Source organism: Drosophila rhopaloa, unplaced genomic scaffold (genome assembly GCF_018152115.1).
Source record: "Drosophila rhopaloa isolate 14029-0021.01 unplaced genomic scaffold, ASM1815211v1 contig_92, whole genome shotgun sequence".
Classification (NCBI taxonomy): domain Eukaryota; kingdom Metazoa; phylum Arthropoda; class Insecta; order Diptera; family Drosophilidae; genus Drosophila; species Drosophila rhopaloa.
This window is the reverse complement of record NW_025335192.1, coordinates 959748-981095: the sequence shown is the minus strand read 5'-3', so window position 1 is coordinate 981095 and position 21348 is coordinate 959748. Positions and strand designations below refer to the sequence as shown.

Below are 21348 nucleotides of genomic sequence, written 5' to 3'. Positions count from 1 at the left end.
AACCAAACCTAAGCCGATTCCAAAGTGGCATACCTCTAAAGACTTCTGATTCGATTCTCTAAAAATCTGCATTCAAATTTTTCAATTTAACGTCGATTAATTTTTTGACCCATTTTCATGTCAGTTATTTCTAGATTTCCGAGGACTTGTAACAGAGTGACTTAAAATTGGACTTAGAGAGTCCATAACTTAACCAAACTTAAGCCGATTGCAAAGTGGCATACCTCTAAAGACTTCTGATTCGATTCTCTAAAAATCTGTATTCAAATTTTTCAATTTAACGTCGATTAATTTTTTGACCCATTTTCATGTGAGTAATTTCTAATTTGACTTGTTTAACGTTGTCCCAAAATAGGACTTAGAGAGTCCATAACTTAACCAAACTTAAGCCGATTACAAAGTGGCATACCTCTAAAGACTTCTGATTCGATTCTCTAAAAATCTGCATTCAAATTTTTCAATTTAACGTCGATTAATTTTTTGACCCATTTTCATGTCAGTTATTTCTAGATTTCCGAGGACTTGTAACAGAGTGACTAAAAATTGGACTTAGAGAGTCCATAACTTAACCAAACTTAAGCCGATTGCAAAGTGGCATACCTCTAAAGACTTCTGATTCGATTCTCTAAAAATCTGCATTCAAATTTTTCAATTTAACGTCGATTAATTTTTTGACCCATAACTTAACCAAACCTAAGCCGATTCCAAAGTGGCCTACCTCTAAAGACTTCTGATTCGATTCTCTAAAAATCTGCATTCAAATTTTTCAATTTAACGTTGATCAAATTTTTCACCCATTTTTATGTCAGTTATTTCTAATTTGACTTGTTTAACTTTGACCCAAAATTGAACTTCGAGAGTCCATAACTTTACCAAACTTAAGCCGATTCCAAAGTGGCATACCTCTAAAGACTTCTGATTCGATTCTCTAAAAATCTGCATTCAAATTTTTCAATTTAACGTTGATCAAATTTTTGACCCATTTTCATGTCAGTTATTTCTAGTTTTCCGAGGACTTGTAACAGAGTGACTCAAAATTGGACTTAGAGTTCCATAACTTAACCAAACTTAAGCCGATTCCAAAGTGGCATACCTCTAAAGACTTCTGATTCGATTCTCTAAAAATCTGCATTCAAATTTTTCAATTTAACTTTGATCAAATTTTTCACCCATTTTTATGTCAGTTATTTCTAATTTGACTTGTTTAACTTTGACCCAAAATTGAACTTCGAGAGTCCATAACTTAATCAAACTAAAGCCGATTCCAAAGTGGCATACCTCTAAAGACTTCTGATTCGATTCTCTAAAAATCTGCATTCAAATTTTTCAATTTAACGTTGATCAAATTTTTGACCCATTTTCATGTCAGTTATTTCTAATTGGACTTGTTTACGTTGTCCCAAAATAGGACTTAGAGAGTCCATAACTTAACCAAACTTAAGCCGATTGCAAAGTGGCATACCTCTAAAGACTTCTGATTCGATTCTCTAAAAATCTGCATTCAAATTTTTCAATTTAACGTCGATTAATTTTTTGACCCATAACTTAACCAAACCTAAGCCGATTCCAAAGTGGCCTACCTCTAAAGACTTCTGATTCGATTCTCTAAAAATCTGCATTCAAATTTTTCAATTTAACGTTGATCAAATTTTTCACCCATTTTTATGTCAGTTATTTCTAATTTGACTTGTTTAACTTTGACCCAAAATTGAACTTCGAGAGTCCATAACTTTACCAAACTTAAGCCGATTCCAAAGTGGCATACCTCTAAAGACTTCTGATTCGATTCTCTAAAAATCTGCATTCAAATTTTTCAATTTAACGTTGATCAAATTTTTGACCCATTTTCATGTCAGTTATTTCTAGTTTTCCGAGGACTTGTAACAGAGTGACTCAAAATTGGACTTAGAGTTCCATAACTTAACCAAACTTAAGCCGATTGCAAAGTGGCATACCTCTAAAGACTTCTGATTCGATTCTCTAAAAATCTGCATTCAAATTTTTCAATTTAACTTTGATCAAATTTTTCACCCATTTTTATGTCAGTTATTTCTAATTTGACTTGTTTAACTTTGACCCAAAATTGAACTTCGAGAGTCCATAACTTAATCAAACTAAAGCCGATTCCAAAGTGGCATACCTCTAAAGACTTCTGATTCGATTCTCTAAAAATCTGCATTCAAATTTTTCAATTTAACGTTGATCAAATTTTTGACCCATTTTCATGTCAGTTATTTCTAATTTGACTTGTTTACGTTGTCCCAAAATAGGACTTAGAGAGTCCATAACTTTACCAAACTTAAGCCGATTGCAAAGTGGCATACCTCTAAAGACTTCTGATTCGATTCTCTAAAAATCTGCATTCAAATTTTTCAATTTAACGTCGATTAATTTTTTGACCCATTTTCATGTGAGTTATTTCTAATTTGACTTGTTTAACGTTGTCCCAAAATAGGACTTAGAGAGTCCATAACTTAACCAAACTTAAGCCGATTACAAAGTGGCATACCTCTAAAGACTTCTGATTCGATTCTCTAAAAATCTGCATTCAAATTTTTCAATTTAACGTCGATTAATTTTTTGACCCATTTTCATGTCAGTTATTTCTAGATTTCCGAGGACTTGTAACAGAGTGACTTAAAATTGGACTTAGAGAGTCCATAACTTAACCAAACTTAAGCCGATTGCAAAGTGGCATACCTCTAAAGACTTCTGATTCGATTCTCTAAAAATCTGTATTCAAATTTTTCAATTTAACGTCGATTAATTTTTTGACCCATTTTCATGTCAGTTATTTCTAATTTGACTTGTTTAACTTTGACCCAAAATTGAACTTCGAGAGTCCATAACTTTACCAAACTTAAGCCGATTACAAAGTGGCATACCTCTAAAGACTTCTGATTCGATTCTCTAAAAATCTGCATTCAAATTTTTCAATTTAACGTCGATTATTTTTTTGACCCATTTTCATGTCAGTTATTTCTAGATATCCGAGGACTTGTAACAGAGTGACTTAAAATTGGACTTATAGAGTCCATAACTTAACCAAACTTAAGCCGATTGCAAAGTGGCATACCTCTAAAGACTTCTGATTCGATTCTCTAAAAATCTGCATTCAAATTTTTCAATTTAACGTCGATTAATTTTTTGACCCATAACTTAACCAAACCTAAGCCGATTCCAAAGTGGCCTACCTCTAAAGACTTCTGATTCGATTCTCTAAAAATCTGCATTCAAATTTTTCAATTTAACGTTGATCAAATTTTTCACCCATTTTTATGTCAGTTATTTCTAATTTGACTTGTTTAACTTTGACCCAAAATTGAACTTCGAGAGTCCATAACTTTACCAAACTTAAGCCGATTCCAAAGTGGCATACCTCTAAAGACTTCTGATTCGATTCTCTAAAAATCTGCATTCAAATTTTTCAATTTAACGTTGATCAAATTTTTGACCCATTTTCATGTCAGTTATTTCTAGTTTTCCGAGGACTTGTAACAGAGTGACTCAAAATTGGACTTAGAGTTCCATAACTTAACCAAACTTAAGCCGATTCCAAAGTGGCATACCTCTAAAGACTTCTGATTCGATTCTCTAAAAATCTGCATTCAAATTTTTCAATTTAACTTTGATCAAATTTTTCACCCATTTTTATGTCAGTTATTTCTAATTTGACTTGTTTAACTTTGACCCAAAATTGAACTTCGAGAGTCCATAACTTAATCAAACTAAAGCCGATTCCAAAGTGGCATACCTCTAAAGACTTCTGATTCGATTCTCTAAAAATCTGCATTCAAATTTTTCAATTTAACGTTGATCAAATTTTTGACCCATTTTCATGTCAGTTATTTCTAATTGGACTTGTTTACGTTGTCCCAAAATAGGACTTAGAGAGTCCATAACTTAACCAAACTTAAGCCGATTACAAAGTGGCATACCTCTAAAGACTTCTGATTCGATTCTCTAAAAATCTGCATTCAAATTTTTCAATTTAACGTCGATTAATTTTTTGACCCATTTTCATGTCAGTTATTTCTAGATTTCCGAGGACTTGTAACAGAGTGACTTAAAATTGGACTTAGAGAGTCCATAACTTAACCAAACTTAAGCCGATTGCAAAGTGGCATACCTCTAAAGACTTCTGATTCGATTCTCTAAAAATCTGCATTCAAATTTTTCAATTTAACGTCGATTAATTTTTTGACCCATAACTTAACCAAACCTAAGCCGATTCCAAAGTGGCCTACCTCTAAAGACTTCTGATTCGATTCTCTAAAAATCTGCATTCAAATTTTTCAATTTAACTTTGATCAAATTTTTCACCCATTTTTATGTCAGTTATTTCTAATTTGACTTGTTTAACTTTGACCCAAAATTGAACTTCGAGAGTCCATAACTTTACCAAACTTAAGCCGATTGCAAAGTGGCATACCTCTAAAGACTTCTGATTCGATTCTCGAAAAATCTGCATTCAAATTTTTCAATTTAACGTCGATTAATTTTTTGACCCATTTTCATGTCAGTTATTTCTAGTTTTCCAAGGACTTGTAACAGAGTGACTCAAAATTGGACTTAGAGTTCCATAACTTAACCAAACTTAAGCCGATTCCAAAGTGGCATACCTCTAAAGACTTCTGATTCGATTCTCTAAAAATCTGCATTCAAATTTTTCAATTTAACTTTGATCAAATTTTTCACCCATTTTTATGTCAGTTATTTCTAATTTGACTTGTTCAACTTTGACCCAAAATTGAACTTCGAGAGTCCATAACTTTACCAAACTTAAGCCGATTCCAAAGCCGCATACCTCTAAAGACTTCTGATTCGATTCTCTAAAAATCTGCATTCAAATTTTTCAATTTAACGTTGATCAAATTTTTGACCCATTTTCATGTCAGTTATTTCTAGTTTTCCGAGGACTTGTAACAGAGTGACTCAAAATTGGACTTAGAGTTCCATAACTTAACCAAACTTAAGCCGATTCCAAAGTGGCATACCTCTAAAGACTTCTGATTCGATTCTCTAAAAATCTGCATTCAAATTTTTCAATTTAACTTTGATCAAATTTTTCACCCATTTTTATGTCAGTTATTTCTAATTTGACTTGTTTAACTTTGACCCAAAATTGAACTTCGAGAGTCCATAACTTTACCAAACTTAAGCCGATTGCAAAGTGGCATACCTCTAAAGACTTCTGATTCGATTCTCTAAAAATCTGCATTCAAATTTTTCAATTTAACGTCGATTAATTTTTTGACCCATTTTCATGTCAGTTATTTCTAGTTTTCCGAGGACTTGTAACAGAGTGACTCAAAATTGGACTTAGAGTTCCATAACTTTACCAAGCTTAAGCCGATTGCAAAGTGGCATACCTCTAAAGACTTCTGATTCGATTCTCTAAAAATCTGCATTCAAATTTTTCAATTTAACTTTGATCAAATTTTTCACCCATTTTTATGTCAGTTATTTCTAATTTGACTTGTTTAACTTTGACCCAAAATTGAACTTCGAGAGTCCATAACTTAATCAAACTAAAGCCGATTCCAAAGTGGCATACCTCTAAAGACTTCTGATTCGATTCTCTAAAAATCTGCATTCAAATTTTTCAATTTAACGTTGATCAAATTTTTGACCCATTTTCATGTCAGTTATTTCTAATTTGACTTGTTTACGTTGTCCCAAAATAGGACTTAGAGAGTCCATAACTTAACCAAACTTAAGCCGATTGCAAAGTGGCATACCTCTAAAGACTTCTGATTCGATTCTCTAAAAATCTGCATTCAAATTTTTCAATTTAACGTCGATTAATTTTTTGACCCATTTTCATGTGAGTTATTTCTAATTTGACTTGTTTACGTTGTCCCAAAATAGGACTTAGAGAGTCCATAACTTAACCAAACTTAAGCCGATTGCAAAGTGGCATACCTCTAAAGACTTCTGATTCGATTCTCTAAAAATCTGCATTCAAATTTTTCAATTTAACGTCGATTAATTTTTTGACCCATTTTCATGTGAGTTATTTCTAATTTGACTTGTTTAACGTTGTCCCAAAATAGGACTTAGAGAGTCCATAACTTAACCAAACTTAAGCCGATTACAAAGTGGCATACCTCTAAAGACTTCTGATTCGATTCTCTAAAAATCTGCATTCAAATTTTTCAATTTAACGTCGATTAATTTTTTGACCCATTTTCATGTCAGTTATTTCTAGATTTCCGAGGACTTGTAACAGAGTGACTTAAAATTGGACTTAGAGAGTCCATAATTTAACCAAACTTAAGCCGATTGCAAAGTGGCATACCTCTAAAGACTTCTGATTCGATTCTCTAAAAATCTGCATTCAAATTTTTCAATTTAACGTCGATTAATTTTTTGACCCATAACTTAACCAAACCTAAGCCGATTCCAAAGTGGCCTACCTCTAAAGACTTCTGATTCGATTCTCTAAAAATCTGCATTCAAATTTTTCAATTTAACTTTGATCAAATTTTTCACCCATTTTTATGTCAGTTATTTCTAATTTGACTTGTTTAACTTTGACCCAAAATTGAACTTCGAGAGTCCATAACTTTACCAAACTTAAGCCGATTGCAAAGTGGCATACCTCTAAAGACTTCTGATTCGATTCTCGAAAAATCTGCATTCAAATTTTTCAATTTAACGTCGATTAATTTTTTGACCCATTTTCATGTCAGTTATTTCTAGTTTTCCGAGGACTTGTAACAGAGTGACTCAAAATTGGACTTAGAGTTCCATAACTTAACCAAACTTAAGCCGATTCCAAAGTGGCATACCTCTAAAGACTTCTGATTCGATTCTCTAAAAATCTGCATTCAAATTTTTCAATTTAACTTTGATCAAATTTTTCACCCATTTTCATGTCAGTTATTTCTAGTTTTCCGAGGAATTGTAACAGAGTGACTCAAAATTGGACTTAGAGTTCCATAACTTTACCAAGCTTAAGCCGATTGCAAAGTGGCATACCTCTAAAGACTTCTGATTTGATTCTCTAAAAATCTGCATTCAAATTTTTCAATTTAACTTTGATCAAATGTTTCACCCATTTTTATGTCAGTTATTTCTAATTTGACTTGTTTAACTTTGACCCAAAATTGAACTTCGAGAGTCCATAACTTAATCAAACAAAAGCCGATTCCAAAGTGGCATACCTCTAAAGACTTCTGATTCGATTCTCTAAAAATCTGCATTCAAATTTTTCAATTTAACGTCGATTAATTTTTTGACCCATTTTCATGTGAGTTATTTCTAATTTGACTTGTTTAACGTTGTCCCAAAATAGGACTTAGAGAGTCCATAACTTAACCAAACTTAAGCCGATTACAAAGTGGCATACCTCTAAAGACCTCTGATTCGATTCTCTAAAAATCTGCATTCAAATTTTTCAATTTAACGTCGATTAATTTTTTGACCCATTTTCATGTCAGTTATTTCTAGATTTCCGAGGACTTGTAACAGAGTGACTTAAAATTGGACTTAGAGAGTCCATAACTTAACCAAACTTAAGCCGATTGCAAAGTGGCATACCTCTAAGGACTTCTGATTCGATTCTCTAAAAATCTGCATTCAAATTTTTCAATTTAACGTCGATTAATTTTTTGACCCATTTTCATGTGAGTTACTTCTAATTTGACTTGTTTAACGTTGTCCCAAAATAGGACTTAGAGAGTCCATAACTTTACCAAACTTAAGCCGATTCCAAAGCCGCATACCTCTAAAGACTTCTGATTCGATTCTCTAAAAATCTGCATTCAAATTTTTCAATTTAACGTTGATCAAATTTTTCACCCATTTTTATGTCAGTTATTTCTAATTTGACTTGTTTAACTTTGACCCAAAATTGAACTTCGAGAGTCCATAACTTTACCAAACTTAAGCCGATTGCAAAGTGGCATACCTCTAAAGACTTCTGATTCGATTCTCGAAAAATCTGCATTCAAATTTTTCAATTTAACGTCGATTAATTTTTTGACCCATTTTCATGTCAGTTATTTCTAGATTTCCGAGGACTTGTAACAGAGTGACTTAAAATTGGACTTAGAGAGTCCATAACTTTACCAAACTTAAGCCGATTCCAAAGTGGCATACCTCTAAAGACTTCTGATTCGATTCTCTAAAAATCTGCATTCAAATTTTTCAATTTAACTTTGATCAAATTTTTCACCCATTTTCATGTCAGTTATTTCTAATTTGACTTGTTTAACTTTGACCCAAAATTGAACTTCGAGAGTCCATAACTTAATCAAACTTAAGCCGATTGCAAAGTGGCATACCTCTAAAGACTTCTGATTCGATTCTCTAAAAATCTGCATTCAAATTTTTCAATTTAACGTTGATCAAATTTTTGACCCATTTTTATGTCAGTTATTTCTAATTTGACTTGTTTACGTTGTCCCAAAATAGGACTTAGAGAGTCCATAACTTTACCAAACTTAAGCCGATTGCAAAGTGGCATACCTCTAAAGACTTCTGATTCGATTCTCTAAAAATCTGCATTCAAATTTTTCAATTTAACGTCGATTAATTTTTTGACCCATTTTCATGTGAGTTATTTCTAATTTGACTTGTTTAACGTTGTCCCAAAATAGGACTTAGAGAGTCCATAACTTAACCAAACTTAAGCCGATTGCAAAGTGGCATACCTCTAAACACTTCTGATTCGATTCTCTAAAAATCTGCATTCAAATTTTTCAATTTAACGTCGATTAATTTTTTGACCCATTTTCATGTCAGTTATTTCTAGATTTCCGAGGACTTGTAACAGAGTGACTTAAAATTGGACTTAGAGAGTCCATAACTTTACCAAACTTAAGCCGATTCCAAAGTGGCATACCTCTAAAGACTTCTGATTCGATTCTCTAAAAATCTGCATTCAAATTTTTCAATTTAACGTTGATCAAATTTTTCACCCATTTTTATGTCAGTTATTTCTAATTTGACTTGTTTAACTTTGACCCAAAATTGAACTTCGAGAGTCCATAACTTTACCAAACTTAAGCCGATTGCAAAGTGGCATACCTCTAAAGACTTCTGATTCGATTCTCGAAAAATCTGCATTCAAATTTTTCAATTTAACGTCGATTAATTTTTTGACCCATTTTCATGTCAGTTATTTCTAGATTTCCAAAGACTTGTAACAGAGTGACTTAAAATTGGACTTAGAGAGTCCATAACTTTACCAAACTTAATCCGATTCCAAAGTGGCATACCTCTAAAGACTTCTGATTCGATTCTCTAAAAATCTGCATTCAAATTTTTCAATTTAACTTTGATCAAATTTTTCACCCATTTTCATGTCAGTTATTTCTAATTTGACTTGTTTAACTTTGACCCAAAATTGAACTTCGAGAGTCCATAACTTAATCAAACTTAAGCCGATTGCAAAGTGGCATACCTCTAAAGACTTCTGATTCGATTCTCTAAAAATCTGCATTCAAATTTTTCAATTTAACGTTGATCAAATTTTTGACCCATTTTTATGTCAGTTATTTCTAATTTGACTTGTTTACGTTGTCCCAAAATAGGACTTAGAGAGTCCATAACTTTACCAAACTTAAGCCGATTGCAAAGTGGCATACCTCTAAAGACTTCTGATTCGATTCTCTAAAAATCTGCATTCAAATTTTTCAATTTAACGTCGATTAATTTTTTGACCCATTTTCATGTGAGTTATTTCTAATTTGACTTGTTTAACGTTGTCCCAAAATAGGACTTAGAGAGTCCATAACTTAACCAAACTTAAGCCGATTGCAAAGTGGCATACCTCTAAAGACTTCTGATTCGATTCTCTAAAAATTTGCATTCAAATTTTTCAATTTAACGTCGATTAATTTTTTGACCCATTTTCATGTCAGTTATTTCTAATTTGACTTGTTTACGTTGTCCCAAAATAGGACTTAGAGAGTCCATAACTTAACCAAACTTAAGCCGATTGCAAAGTGGCATACCTCTAAAGACTTCTGATTCGATTCTCTAAAAATCTGCATTCAAATTTTTGAATTTAACGTCGATTAATTTTTTGACCCATTTTCATGTGAGTTATTTCTAATTTGACTTGTTTAACGTTGTCCCAAAATAGGACTTAGAGAGTCCATAACTTAACCAAACTTAAGCCGATTGCAAAGTGGCATACCTCTAAAGACTTCTGATTCGATTCTCTAAAAATCTGCATTCAAATTTTTCAATTTAACGTCGATTAATTTTTTGACCCATTTTCATGTCAGTTATTTCTAGATTTCCGAGGACTTGTAACAGAGTGACTTAAAATTGGACTTAGAGAGTCCATAACTTAACCAAACTTAAGCCGATTGCAAAGTGTCATACCTCTAAAGACTTCTGATTCGATTCTCGAAAAATCTGCATTCAAATTTTTCAATTTAACGTCGATTAATTTTTTGACCCATTTTCATGTGAGTTACTTCTAATTTGACTTGTTTAACGTTGTCCCAAAATAGGACTTAGAGAGTCCATAACTTAACCAAACTTAAGCCGATTGCACAGTGGCATACCTCTAAAGACTTCTGATTCGATTCTCTAAAAATCTGCATTCAAATTTTTCAATTTAACGTCGATTAATTTTTTGACCCATTTTCATGTCAGTTATTTCTAGATTTCCGAGGACTTGTAACAGAGTGACTTAAAATTGGACTTAGAGAGTCCATAACTTTACCAAACTTAAGCCGATTCCAAAGTGGCATACCTCTAAAAACTTCTGATTCGATTCTCTAAAAATCTGCATTCAAATTTTTCAATTTAACTTTGATTAAATTTTTCACCCATTTTCATGTCAGTTATTTCTAATTTGACTTGTTTAACTTTGACCCAAAATTGAACTTCGAGAGTCCATAACTTAATCAAACTTAAGCCGATTCCAAAGTGGCATACCTCTAAAGACTTCTGATTCGATTCTCTAAAAAGCTGCATTCAAATTTTTCAATTTAACGTTGATCAAATTTTTGACCCATTTTCATGTCAGTTATTTCTAATTTGACTTGTTTAACTTTGACACAAAATTGAACTTCGAGAGTCCATAACTTTACCAAGCTTAAGCCGATTGCAAAGTGGCATACCTCTAAAAACTTCTGATTCGATTCTCTAAAAATCTGCATTCAAATTTTTCAATTTAACGTCGATTAATTTTTTGACCCATTTTCTTGTGAGTTATTTCTAATTTGACTTGTTTAACGTTGTCCCAAAATAGGACTTAGAGAGTCCATAACTTAACCAAACTTAAGCCGATTGCAAAGTGGCATACCTCTAAAGACTTCTGATTCGATTCTCTAAAAATCTGCATTCAAATTTTTCAATTTAACGTCGATTAATTTTTTGACCCATTTTCATGTCAGTTATTTCTAGATTTCCGAGGACTTGTAACAGAGTGACTTAAAATTGGACTTAGAGAGTCCATAACTTTACCAAACTTAAGCCGATTCCAAAGTGGCATACCTCTAAAGACTTCTGATTCGATTCTCTAAAAATCTGCATTCAAATTTTTCAATTTAACTTTGATCAAATTTTTGACCCATTTTCATGTCAGTTATTTCTAATTTTCCGAGGACTTGTAACAGAGTGGCTCAAAATTGGACTTAGAGAGTGCATAACTTTACCAAACTTAAGCCGATTCCAAAGTGGCATACCTCTAAAGACTTCTGATTCAATTCTCTAAAAATCTGCATTCAAATTTTTATACCCTTGCAGAGGGTATTATAATTTTGGTCAAAAGTGTGCAACGCAGTGAAGGAGACATCTCCGACCCTATAAAGTATATATATTCTTGATCAGGATCACCTCCTGAGTTGATATAGCCATGTCCGTCTGTCCGTCTGTCTGTTTCTACGCAAACTAGTCTCTCAGTTTTAAAGCTATCGGATTAAAACTTTGCACACACCCTTCTTTCCTTTGCACGCAGTATATAAGTCGGAACGGCCGGGATCGGCCGACTATATCCTATAGCTGCCATATAACTGATTGATCGGAAATGCCATAACTTTCGTGTTTGTAAAGTTAGGAAGTTGGGATTTTCTATGGGTTTTATATTTGGCCAATCAATCCGACCTACCAAATTTCATAAGGATCGGCCGACTATATCCTATAGCTGCCATATAACTGATTGATCGGAAATGCCATAACTTTGGTGTTTGTAAAGTTAGAAAGTTGGGATTTTCTATGGGTTTTATATTTGGCCAATCAATCCGACCTACCAAATTTCATAAGGATCGGCCGACTATATCCTATAGCTGCCATATAACTGATTGATCGGAAATGCCATAACTTTGGTGTTTGTAAAGTTAGGAAGTTGGGATTTTCTATGGATTTTATTTTTGGCCAATCAATCCGACCTATCAAATTTCATAAGGATCGGCCGACTATATCCTATAGCTGCCATATAACTGAACGATTGGAAATGCCATAACTTTGTTGTTGTTAAAGTTAGGAAGTTCGGATTTTTATGAGTATTAAGAATGCATCATATGAATAATTTTGGAGAATATAATTTACAGAGTATTCTGCAAGGGTATATCAACTTCGGCTCCGCCCGAAGTTAGCTTTCCTTTCTTGTTCAATTTAACTTTGATCAAATTTTTCACCCATTTTCATGTCAGTTATTTCTAATTTGACTTGTTTAACGTTGTCCCAAAATAGGACTTAGAGAGTCCATAACTTTACCAAACTTAAGCCGATTGCAAAGTGGCATACCTCTAAAGACTTCTGATTCGATTCTCTAAAAATCTGCATTAAAATTTTTCAATTTAACGTCGATTAATTTTTTGACCCATTTTCATGTGAGTTATTTCTAATTTGACTTGTTTAACGTTGTCCCAAAATAGGACTTAGAGAGTCCATAACTTAACCAAACTTAAGCCGATTGCAAAGTGGCATACCTCTAAAGACTTCTGATTCGATTCTCTAAAAATCTGCATTCAAATTTTTCAATTTAACGTCGATTAATTTTTTGACCCATTTTCATGTCAGTTATTTCTAGATTTCCGAGGACTTGTAACAGAGTGACTTAAAATTGGACTTAGAGAGTCCATAACTTAACCAAACTTAAGCCGATTGCAAAGTGGCATACCTCTAAAGACTTCTGATTCGATTCTCTAAAAATTTGCATTCAAATTTTTCAATTTAACGTCGATTAATTTTTTGACCCATTTTCATGTGAGTTACTTCTAATTTGACTTGTTTAACGTTGTCCCAAAATAGGACTTAGAGAGTCCATAACTTAACCAAACTTAAGCCGATTGCAAAGTGGCATACCTCTAAAGACTTCTGATTCGATTCTCTAAAAATCTGCATTCAAATTTTTCAATTTAACGTCGATTAATTTTTTGACCCATTTTCATGTCAGTTATTTCTAGATTTCCGAGGACTTGTAACAGAGTGACTTAAAATTGGACTTAGAGAGTCCATAACTTTACCAAACTTAAGCCGATTCCAAAGTGGCATACCTCTAAAGACTTCTGATTCGATTTTCTAAAAATCTGCATTCAAATTTTTCAATTTAACGTTGATCAAATTTTTGACCCATTTTCATGTTAGTTATTTCTAATTTGACTTGTTTACGTTGTCCCAAAATAGGACTTAGAGAGTCCATAACTTAACCAAACTTAAGCCGATTGCAAAGTGGCATACCTCTAAAGACTTCTGATTCGATTCTCTAAAAATCTGCATTCAAATTTTTGAATTTAACGTCGATTAATTTTTTGACCCATTTTCATGTGAGTTATTTCTAATTTGACTTGTTTAACGTTGTCCCAAAATAGGACTTAGAGAGTCCATAACTTAACCAAACTTAAGCCGATTGCAAAGTGGCATACCTCTAAAGACTTCTGATTCGATTCTCTAAAAATCTGCATTCAAATTTTTCAATTTAACGTCGATTAATTTTTTGACCCATTTTCATGTCAGTTATTTCTAGATTTCCGAGGACTTGTAACAGAGTGACTTAAAATTGGACTTAGAGAGTCCATAACTTAACCAAACTTAAGCCGATTGCAAAGTGTCATACCTCTAAAGACTTCTGATTCGATTCTCGAAAAATCTGCATTCAAATTTTTCAATTTAACGTCGATTAATTTTTTGACCCATTTTCATGTGAGTTACTTCTAATTTGACTTGTTTAACGTTGTCCCAAAATAGGACTTAGAGAGTCCATAACTTAACCAAACTTAAGCCGATTGCAAAGTGGCATACCTCTAAAGACTTCTGATTCGATTCTCTAAAAATCTGCATTCAAATTTTTCAATTTAACGTCGATTAATTTTTTGACCCATTTTCATGTCAGTTATTTCTAGATTTCCGAGGACTTGTAACAGAGTGACTTAAAATTGGACTTAGAGAGTCCATAACTTTACCAAACTTAAGCCGATTCCAAAGTGGCATACCTCTAAAAACTTCTGATTCGATTCTCTAAAAATCTGCATTCAAATTTTTCAATTTAACTTTGATTAAATTTTTCACCCATTTTCATGTCAGTTATTTCTAATTTGACTTGTTTAACTTTGACCCAAAATTGAACTTCGAGAGTCCATAACTTAATCAAACTTAAGCCGATTCCAAAGTGGCATACCTCTAAAGACTTCTGATTCGATTCTCTAAAAATCTGCATTCAAATTTTTCAATTTAACGTTGATCAAATTTTTGACCCATTTTCATGTCAGTTATTTCTAATTTGACTTGTTTAACTTTGACACAAAATTGAACTTCGAGAGTCCATAACTTTACCAAGCTTAAGCCGATTGCAAAGTGGCATACCTCTAAAAACTTCTGATTCGATTCTCTAAAAATCTGCATTCAAATTTTTCAATTTAACGTCGATTAATTTTTTGACCCATTTTCATGTGAGTTATTTCTAATTTGACTTGTTTAACGTTGTCCCAAAATAGGACTTAGAGAGTCCATAACTTAACCAAACTTAAGCCGATTGCAAAGTGGCATACCTCTAAAGACTTCTGATTCGATTCTCTAAAAATCTGCATTCAAATTTTTCAATTTAACGTCGATTAATTTTTTGACCCATTTTCATGTCAGTTATTTCTAGATTTCCGAGGACTTGTAACAGAGTGACTTAAAATTGGACTTAGAGAGTCCATAACTTTACCAAACTTAAGCCGATTCCAAAGTGGCATACCTCTAAAGACTTCTGATTCGATTCTCTAAAAATCTGCATTCAAATTTTTCAATTTAACTTTGATCAAATTTTTGACCCATTTTCATGTCAGTTATTTCTAATTTTCCGAGGACTTGTAACAGAGTGACTCAAAATTGGACTTAGAGAGTGCATAACTTTACCAAACTTAAGCCGATTCCAAAGTGGCATACCTCTAAAGACTTCTGATTCAATTCTCTAAAAATCTGCATTCAAATTTTTATACCCTTGCAGAGGGTATTATAATTTTGGTCAAAAGTGTGCAACGCAGTGAAGGAGACATCTCCGACCCTATAAAGTATATATATTCTTGATCAGGATCACCTCCTGAGTTGATATAGCCATGTCCGTCTGTCCGTCTGTCTGTTTCTACGCAAACTAGTCTCTCAGTTTTAAAGCTATCGGATTAAAACTTTGCACACACCCTTCTTTCCTTTGCACGCAGTATATAAGTCGGAACGGCCGGGATCGGCCGACTATATCCTATAGCTGCCATATAACTGATTGATCGGAAATGCCATAACTTTCGTGTTTGTAAAGTTAGGAAGTTGGGATTTTCTATGGGTTTTATATTTGGCCAATCAATCCGACCTACCAAATTTCATAAGGATCGGCCGACTATATCCTATAGCTGCCATATAACTGATTGATCGGAAATGCCATAACTTTGGTGTTTGTAAAGTTAGGAAGTTCGGATTTTTTATGAGTATTAAGAATGCATCATATGAATAATTTTGGAGAATATAATTTACAGAGTATTCTGCAAGGGTATATCAACTTCGGCTCCGCCCGAAGTTAGCTTTCCTTTCTTGTTCAATTTAACTTTGATCAAATTTTTCACCCATTTTCATGTCAGTTATTTCTAATTTGACTTGTTTACGTTGTCCCAAAATAGGACTTAGAGAGTCCATAACTTTACCAAACTTAAGCCGATTGCAAAGTGGCATACCTCTAAAGACTTCTGATTCGATTCTCTAAAAATCTGCATTAAAATTTTTCAATTTAACGTCGATTAATTTTTTGACCCATTTTCATGTGAGTTATTTCTAATTTGACTTGTTTAACGTTGTCCCAAAATAGGATTAAAGAGTGCATAACTTAACCAAACTTAAGCCGATTGCAAAGTGGCATACCTCTAAAGACTTCTGATTCGATTCTCTAAAAATCTGCATTCAAATTTTTCAATTTAACGTCGATTAATTTTTTGACCCATTTTCATGTCAGTTATTTCTAGATATCCGAGGACTTGTAACAGAGTGACTTAAAATTGGACTTAGAGAGTCCATAACTTAACCAAACTTAAGCCGATTGCAAAGTGTCATACCTCTAAAGACTTCTGATTCGATTCTCGAAAAATCTGCATTCAAATTTTTCAATTTAACGTCGATTAATTTTTTGACCCATTTTCATGTCAGTTATTTCTAGATTTCCGAGGACTTGTAACAGAGTGACTTAAAATTGGACTTAGAGAGTCCATAACTTTACCAAACTTAAGCCGATTCCAAAGTGGCATACCTCTAAAGACTTCTGATTCGATTCTCTAAAAATCTGCATTCAAATTTTTCAATTTAACTTTGATTAAATTTTTCACCCATTTTCATGTCAGTTATTTCTAATTTGACTTGTTTAACTTTGACCCAAAATTGAACTTCGAGAGTCCATAACTTAATCAAACTTAAGCCCATTCCAAAGTGGCATACCTCTAAAGACTTCTGATTCGATTCTCTAAAAATCTGCATTCAAATTTTTCAATTTAACGTTGATCAAATTTTTGACCCATTTTCATGTCAGTTATTTCTAATTTGACTTGTTTAACTTTGACACAAAATTGAACTTCGAGAGTCCATAACTTTACCAAGCTTAAGCCGATTGCAAAGTGGCATACCTCTAAAGACTTCTGATTCGATTCTCTAAAAATCTGCATTCAAATTTTTCAATTTAACGTCGATTAATTTTTTGACCCATTTTCATGTGAGTTATTTCTAATTTGACTTGTTTAACGTTGTCCCAAAATAGGACTTAGAGAGTCCATAACTTAACCAAACTTAAGCCGATTGCAAAGTGGCATACCTCTAAAGACTTCTGATTCGATTCTCTAAAAATCTGCATTAAAATTTTTCAATTTAACGTCGATTAATTTTTTGACCCATTTTCATGTCAGTTATTTCTAGATTTCCGAGGACTTGTAACAGAGTGACTTAAAATTGGACTTAGAGAGTCCATAACTTTACCAAACTTAAGCCGATTCCAAAGTGGCATACCTCTAAAGACTTCTGATTCGATTCTCTAAAAATCTGCATTCAAATTTTTCAATTTAACTTTGATCAAATTTTTGACCCATTTTCATGTCAGTTATTTCTAATTTTCCGAGGACTTGTAACAGAGTGACTCAAAATTGGACTTAGAGAGTGCATAACTTTACCAAACTTAAGCCGATTCCAAAGTGGCATACCTCTAAAGACTTCTGATTCAATTCTATAAAAATCTGCATCCAAATTTTTATACCCTTGCAGAGGGTATTATAATTTTGGTCAAAAGTGTGCAACGCAGTGAAGGAGACATCCCCGACCCTATAAAGTATATATATTCTTGATCAGGATCACCTCCTGAGTTGATATAGCCATGTCGGTCTGTCCGTCTGTCCGTCTGTCTGTTTCTACGCAAACTAGTCTCTCAGTTTTAAAGCTATCGGATTGAAACTTTGCACACACCCTTCTTTCCTTTGCACGCAGTATATAAGTCGGAACGGCCGGGATCGGCCGACTATATCCTATAGCTGCCATATAACTGATTGATCGGAAATGCCATAACTTTCGTGTTTGTAAAGTTAGGAAGTTGGGATTTTCTATGGGTTTTATATTTGGCCAATCAATCCGACCTACCAAATTTCATAAGGATCGGCCGACTATATCCTATAGCTGCCATATAACTGATTGATCGGAAATGCCATAACTTTGGTGTTTGTAAAGTTAGAAAGTTGGGATTTTCTATGGGTTTTATATTTGGCCAATCAATCCGACCTACCAAATTTCATAAGGATCGGCCGACTATATCCTATAGCTGCCATATAACTGATTGATCGGAAATGCCATAACTTTGGTGTTTGTTAAGTTAGGAAGTTGGGATTTTCTATGGATTTTATTTTTGGCCAATCAATCCGACCTACCAAATTTCATAAGGATCGGCCGACTATATCCTATAGCTGCCATATAACTGATTGATCGGAAATGCCATAACTTTGGTGTTTGTAAAGTTAGGAAATTGGGATTTTCTATGGATTTTATTTTTGGCCAATCAATCCGACCTATCAAATTTCATAAGGATCGGCCGACTATATCCTATAGCTGCCATATAACTGAACGAATGGAAATGCCATAACTTTGTTGTTGTTAAAGTTAGGAAGTTCGGATTTTTTATGAGTATTAAGAATGCATCATATGAATAATTTTGGAGAATATAATTTACAGAGTATTCTGCAAGGGTATATCAACTTCGGCTCCGCCCGAAGTTAGCTTTCCTTTCTTGTTCAATTTAACTTTGATCAAATTTTTCACCCATTTTCATGTCAGTTATTTCTAATTTGACTTGTTTAACGTTGTCCCAAAATAAGACTTAGAGAGTCCATAACTTAACCAAACTTAAGCCGATTGCAAAGTGGCATACCTCTAAAGACTTCTGATTCGATTCTCTAAAAATCTGCATTCAAATTTTTCAATTTAACGTCGATTAATTTTTTGACCCATTTTCATGTCAGTTATTTCTAGATTTCCGAGGACTTAAAATTGGACTTAGAGAGTCCATAACATTACCAAACTTAAGCCGATTCCTAAGTGGCATACCTCTAAAGACTTCTGATTCGATTCTCTAAAAATCTGCATTAAAATTTTTTAATTTAACTTTGATCAAATTTTTCACCCATTTTCATGTCAGTTATTTCTAAGTCTCGATCATGCTTTCGTGGAGTGCAGACGTGTTTTTGCATTATTACGAAATTCTTTGTGCAGAGCCTATGGACAAGTCCACTTTCGTGGCAAAACTTACTGTTTTTGTGAGCTCAGTGGCTGGAGTCGCGGTGTCAGTGATCTTACGTCCCGTTGGTTGTGCCTTTTCGCGAAAACAAGTGAAGTAGGAACTGGTAGAAAGACATTTGCAGCTTGTTGTAGTTGCAAATCACCCCTCTGAGATCAACAGATCAATTATATTTTTATTAAAAAAATAAAAAACAAATTCAAATATTTCCTCGACTGGGGCTCGAACCGGGTTTCACCTGGCGGTGGGGCGAGCGCCTTCCTCACTGGACCACAACCGCCTCTTTGGAACCTACACAAAAGGGCTTAGTGTTCTGGAAGTCGGTAAAGCAGTGTCAAGCAGTCACTAACTACCATAATGTCTGAACCAGACTTCAACATCTCAGGAACAGTGGCTGAGGCCCAAAGGAAAATGAGTAACGCATTAAACGCCTCATTAAAACGTTTTAGCTCTGTCTATGCTTCCACCTCTTCCAACGCTCGACAACCTCAAGACCTTTCATCCGATGAAACTGTAGCAGACGACGAGGACTGGTGGACCCCACGTCCCAGCTCTAACAAACGCCGGTTAGACTCCAAGTCTCCCGATGGTAACAGAAAAGTTCAAAGGAGTTCTAAAAGCCCAAAACCAACTGAATCTGTTAATCGGTTCTCGGAACTGTCAGACATGGACGCTGAAGATGACCTCCCCCTCGCTTCTCTTGTTGTCAGCCACAACAGCTCCGATGGAGCCAATATTACCAACACAAGTAACATCAATGACAACCACGAGAACAGTACCAACATCATTGAAAACAGCAACATCATAAGCAACAACATCAGTAGCAGCAACAATGGCAACAACAACACCACCAGCACTAGTAACAGCGGCAATCGTAATCCGGACCAGCTCACAGGTAACAAGGAAACCTCACGGAATCAAAAACCACCCCCAATTGTAATCAAAATTTTCGAAAGCCTAAACGGACTTATCAGATCCACTGATAAGATCGTCCACCCAACAAAATACTCCATCAAATGCCACCCAGATAATTCAGTTTCGATCCTCGCTGCAGACTCCGATGCGTACAGAGCCATTACTAAATCGCTCACCATAAAAAGGTGCCATACCTGGCAGCTTAAAGAGGAAAGATCCTTCCGCATAGTCATCCGAGGTGTACATTACACCATCCCGGATGAGGACATTAAGGAAAGTCTGACTTCGCTTGGACACAATGTGCGCTTTTATTAACCTTGTTTTTGTCGAGTTAGAACCAGCCGCGAACAACAAAGAAGTTCATGAGCTTAAGATGCTCTGTCGTCAACGAGTTCAAGTTGAACTTCCTCACAAAAAGGACGATATCGTACAGTGTTTTCGTTGCATCTTTTAATCACACAAAAAACAATTGCCATAAGGAATTTAATTGTGTCCGATGTGGTCAACAACATGCGATTGACGAATGCGAACGAGAAATTCACCCCGTTAAATGCGTAAACTGTGGAGGTAGTCACACAGCTAGTTACAAGGGCTGTATTGTTTACCAGCAAACAGTAAGTCGTCGTAGAGGTGCTACAACCCATCGTAGCCTCCCACAACAACCAGCCAATGTACGACCAACTGAGGGAAGAGGTGCTGTGGCATCGATTTCATACGCGAATGCCGCTAGGGGATCTGTACAACAACAAACGCAACAGGCTAGCCGACAGCAGTGGACAAAGCAAAGTAACGGACTCAATCAACATCAGCAGCATCCAACGACCTCAAAAACCAGCTCCCAAACAACAGCAGGACCAACAACAACAGTCATCGCAACAGCACCGAAATGTCCAAAATGATCGTCAATGGCAGCGACAAGGCAAATGTTTATGCGATCCGATGAAAAGATGTCAGTCCTCGTAGCTCAACTCGACAAGATGTTCCAGATGATGATGTCAATGATGACTCTCATTACAGGCCTTATATCACAAATGGCGCCAGGAACTGCCCAAGCAATCTCTGGCCTTCTCCCAGCTCATTCAACACAGCCATGAGTCAAATTGGGCTCAAAATCGGTGTATGGAACGCCGACGGGCTGGCCAACAAGGCGCTGGAGCTAGAGCTCTTCGTGCGGAAGCATCACATTGACATCATGTTGGTCAGCGAAACACATTTCTCCTCTCGGTCATATTACAAGC

General features: G+C 34.6%; 1 protein-coding gene across 1 annotated transcript; it reads left to right on the top strand.

Annotated features, from left to right (window-relative positions):
* The first annotated feature begins 19552 nt into the window (after positions 1-19552).
* On the top strand, positions 19553-20425 carry LOC123038131 (uncharacterized protein DDB_G0287625-like). Its single transcript, XM_044461824.1, has one exon. It carries the CDS (start codon positions 19553-19555, stop codon positions 20423-20425), a length of 873 nt encoding a protein of 290 aa, XP_044317759.1.
* The last annotated feature ends 923 nt before the right edge of the window (positions 20426-21348 follow it).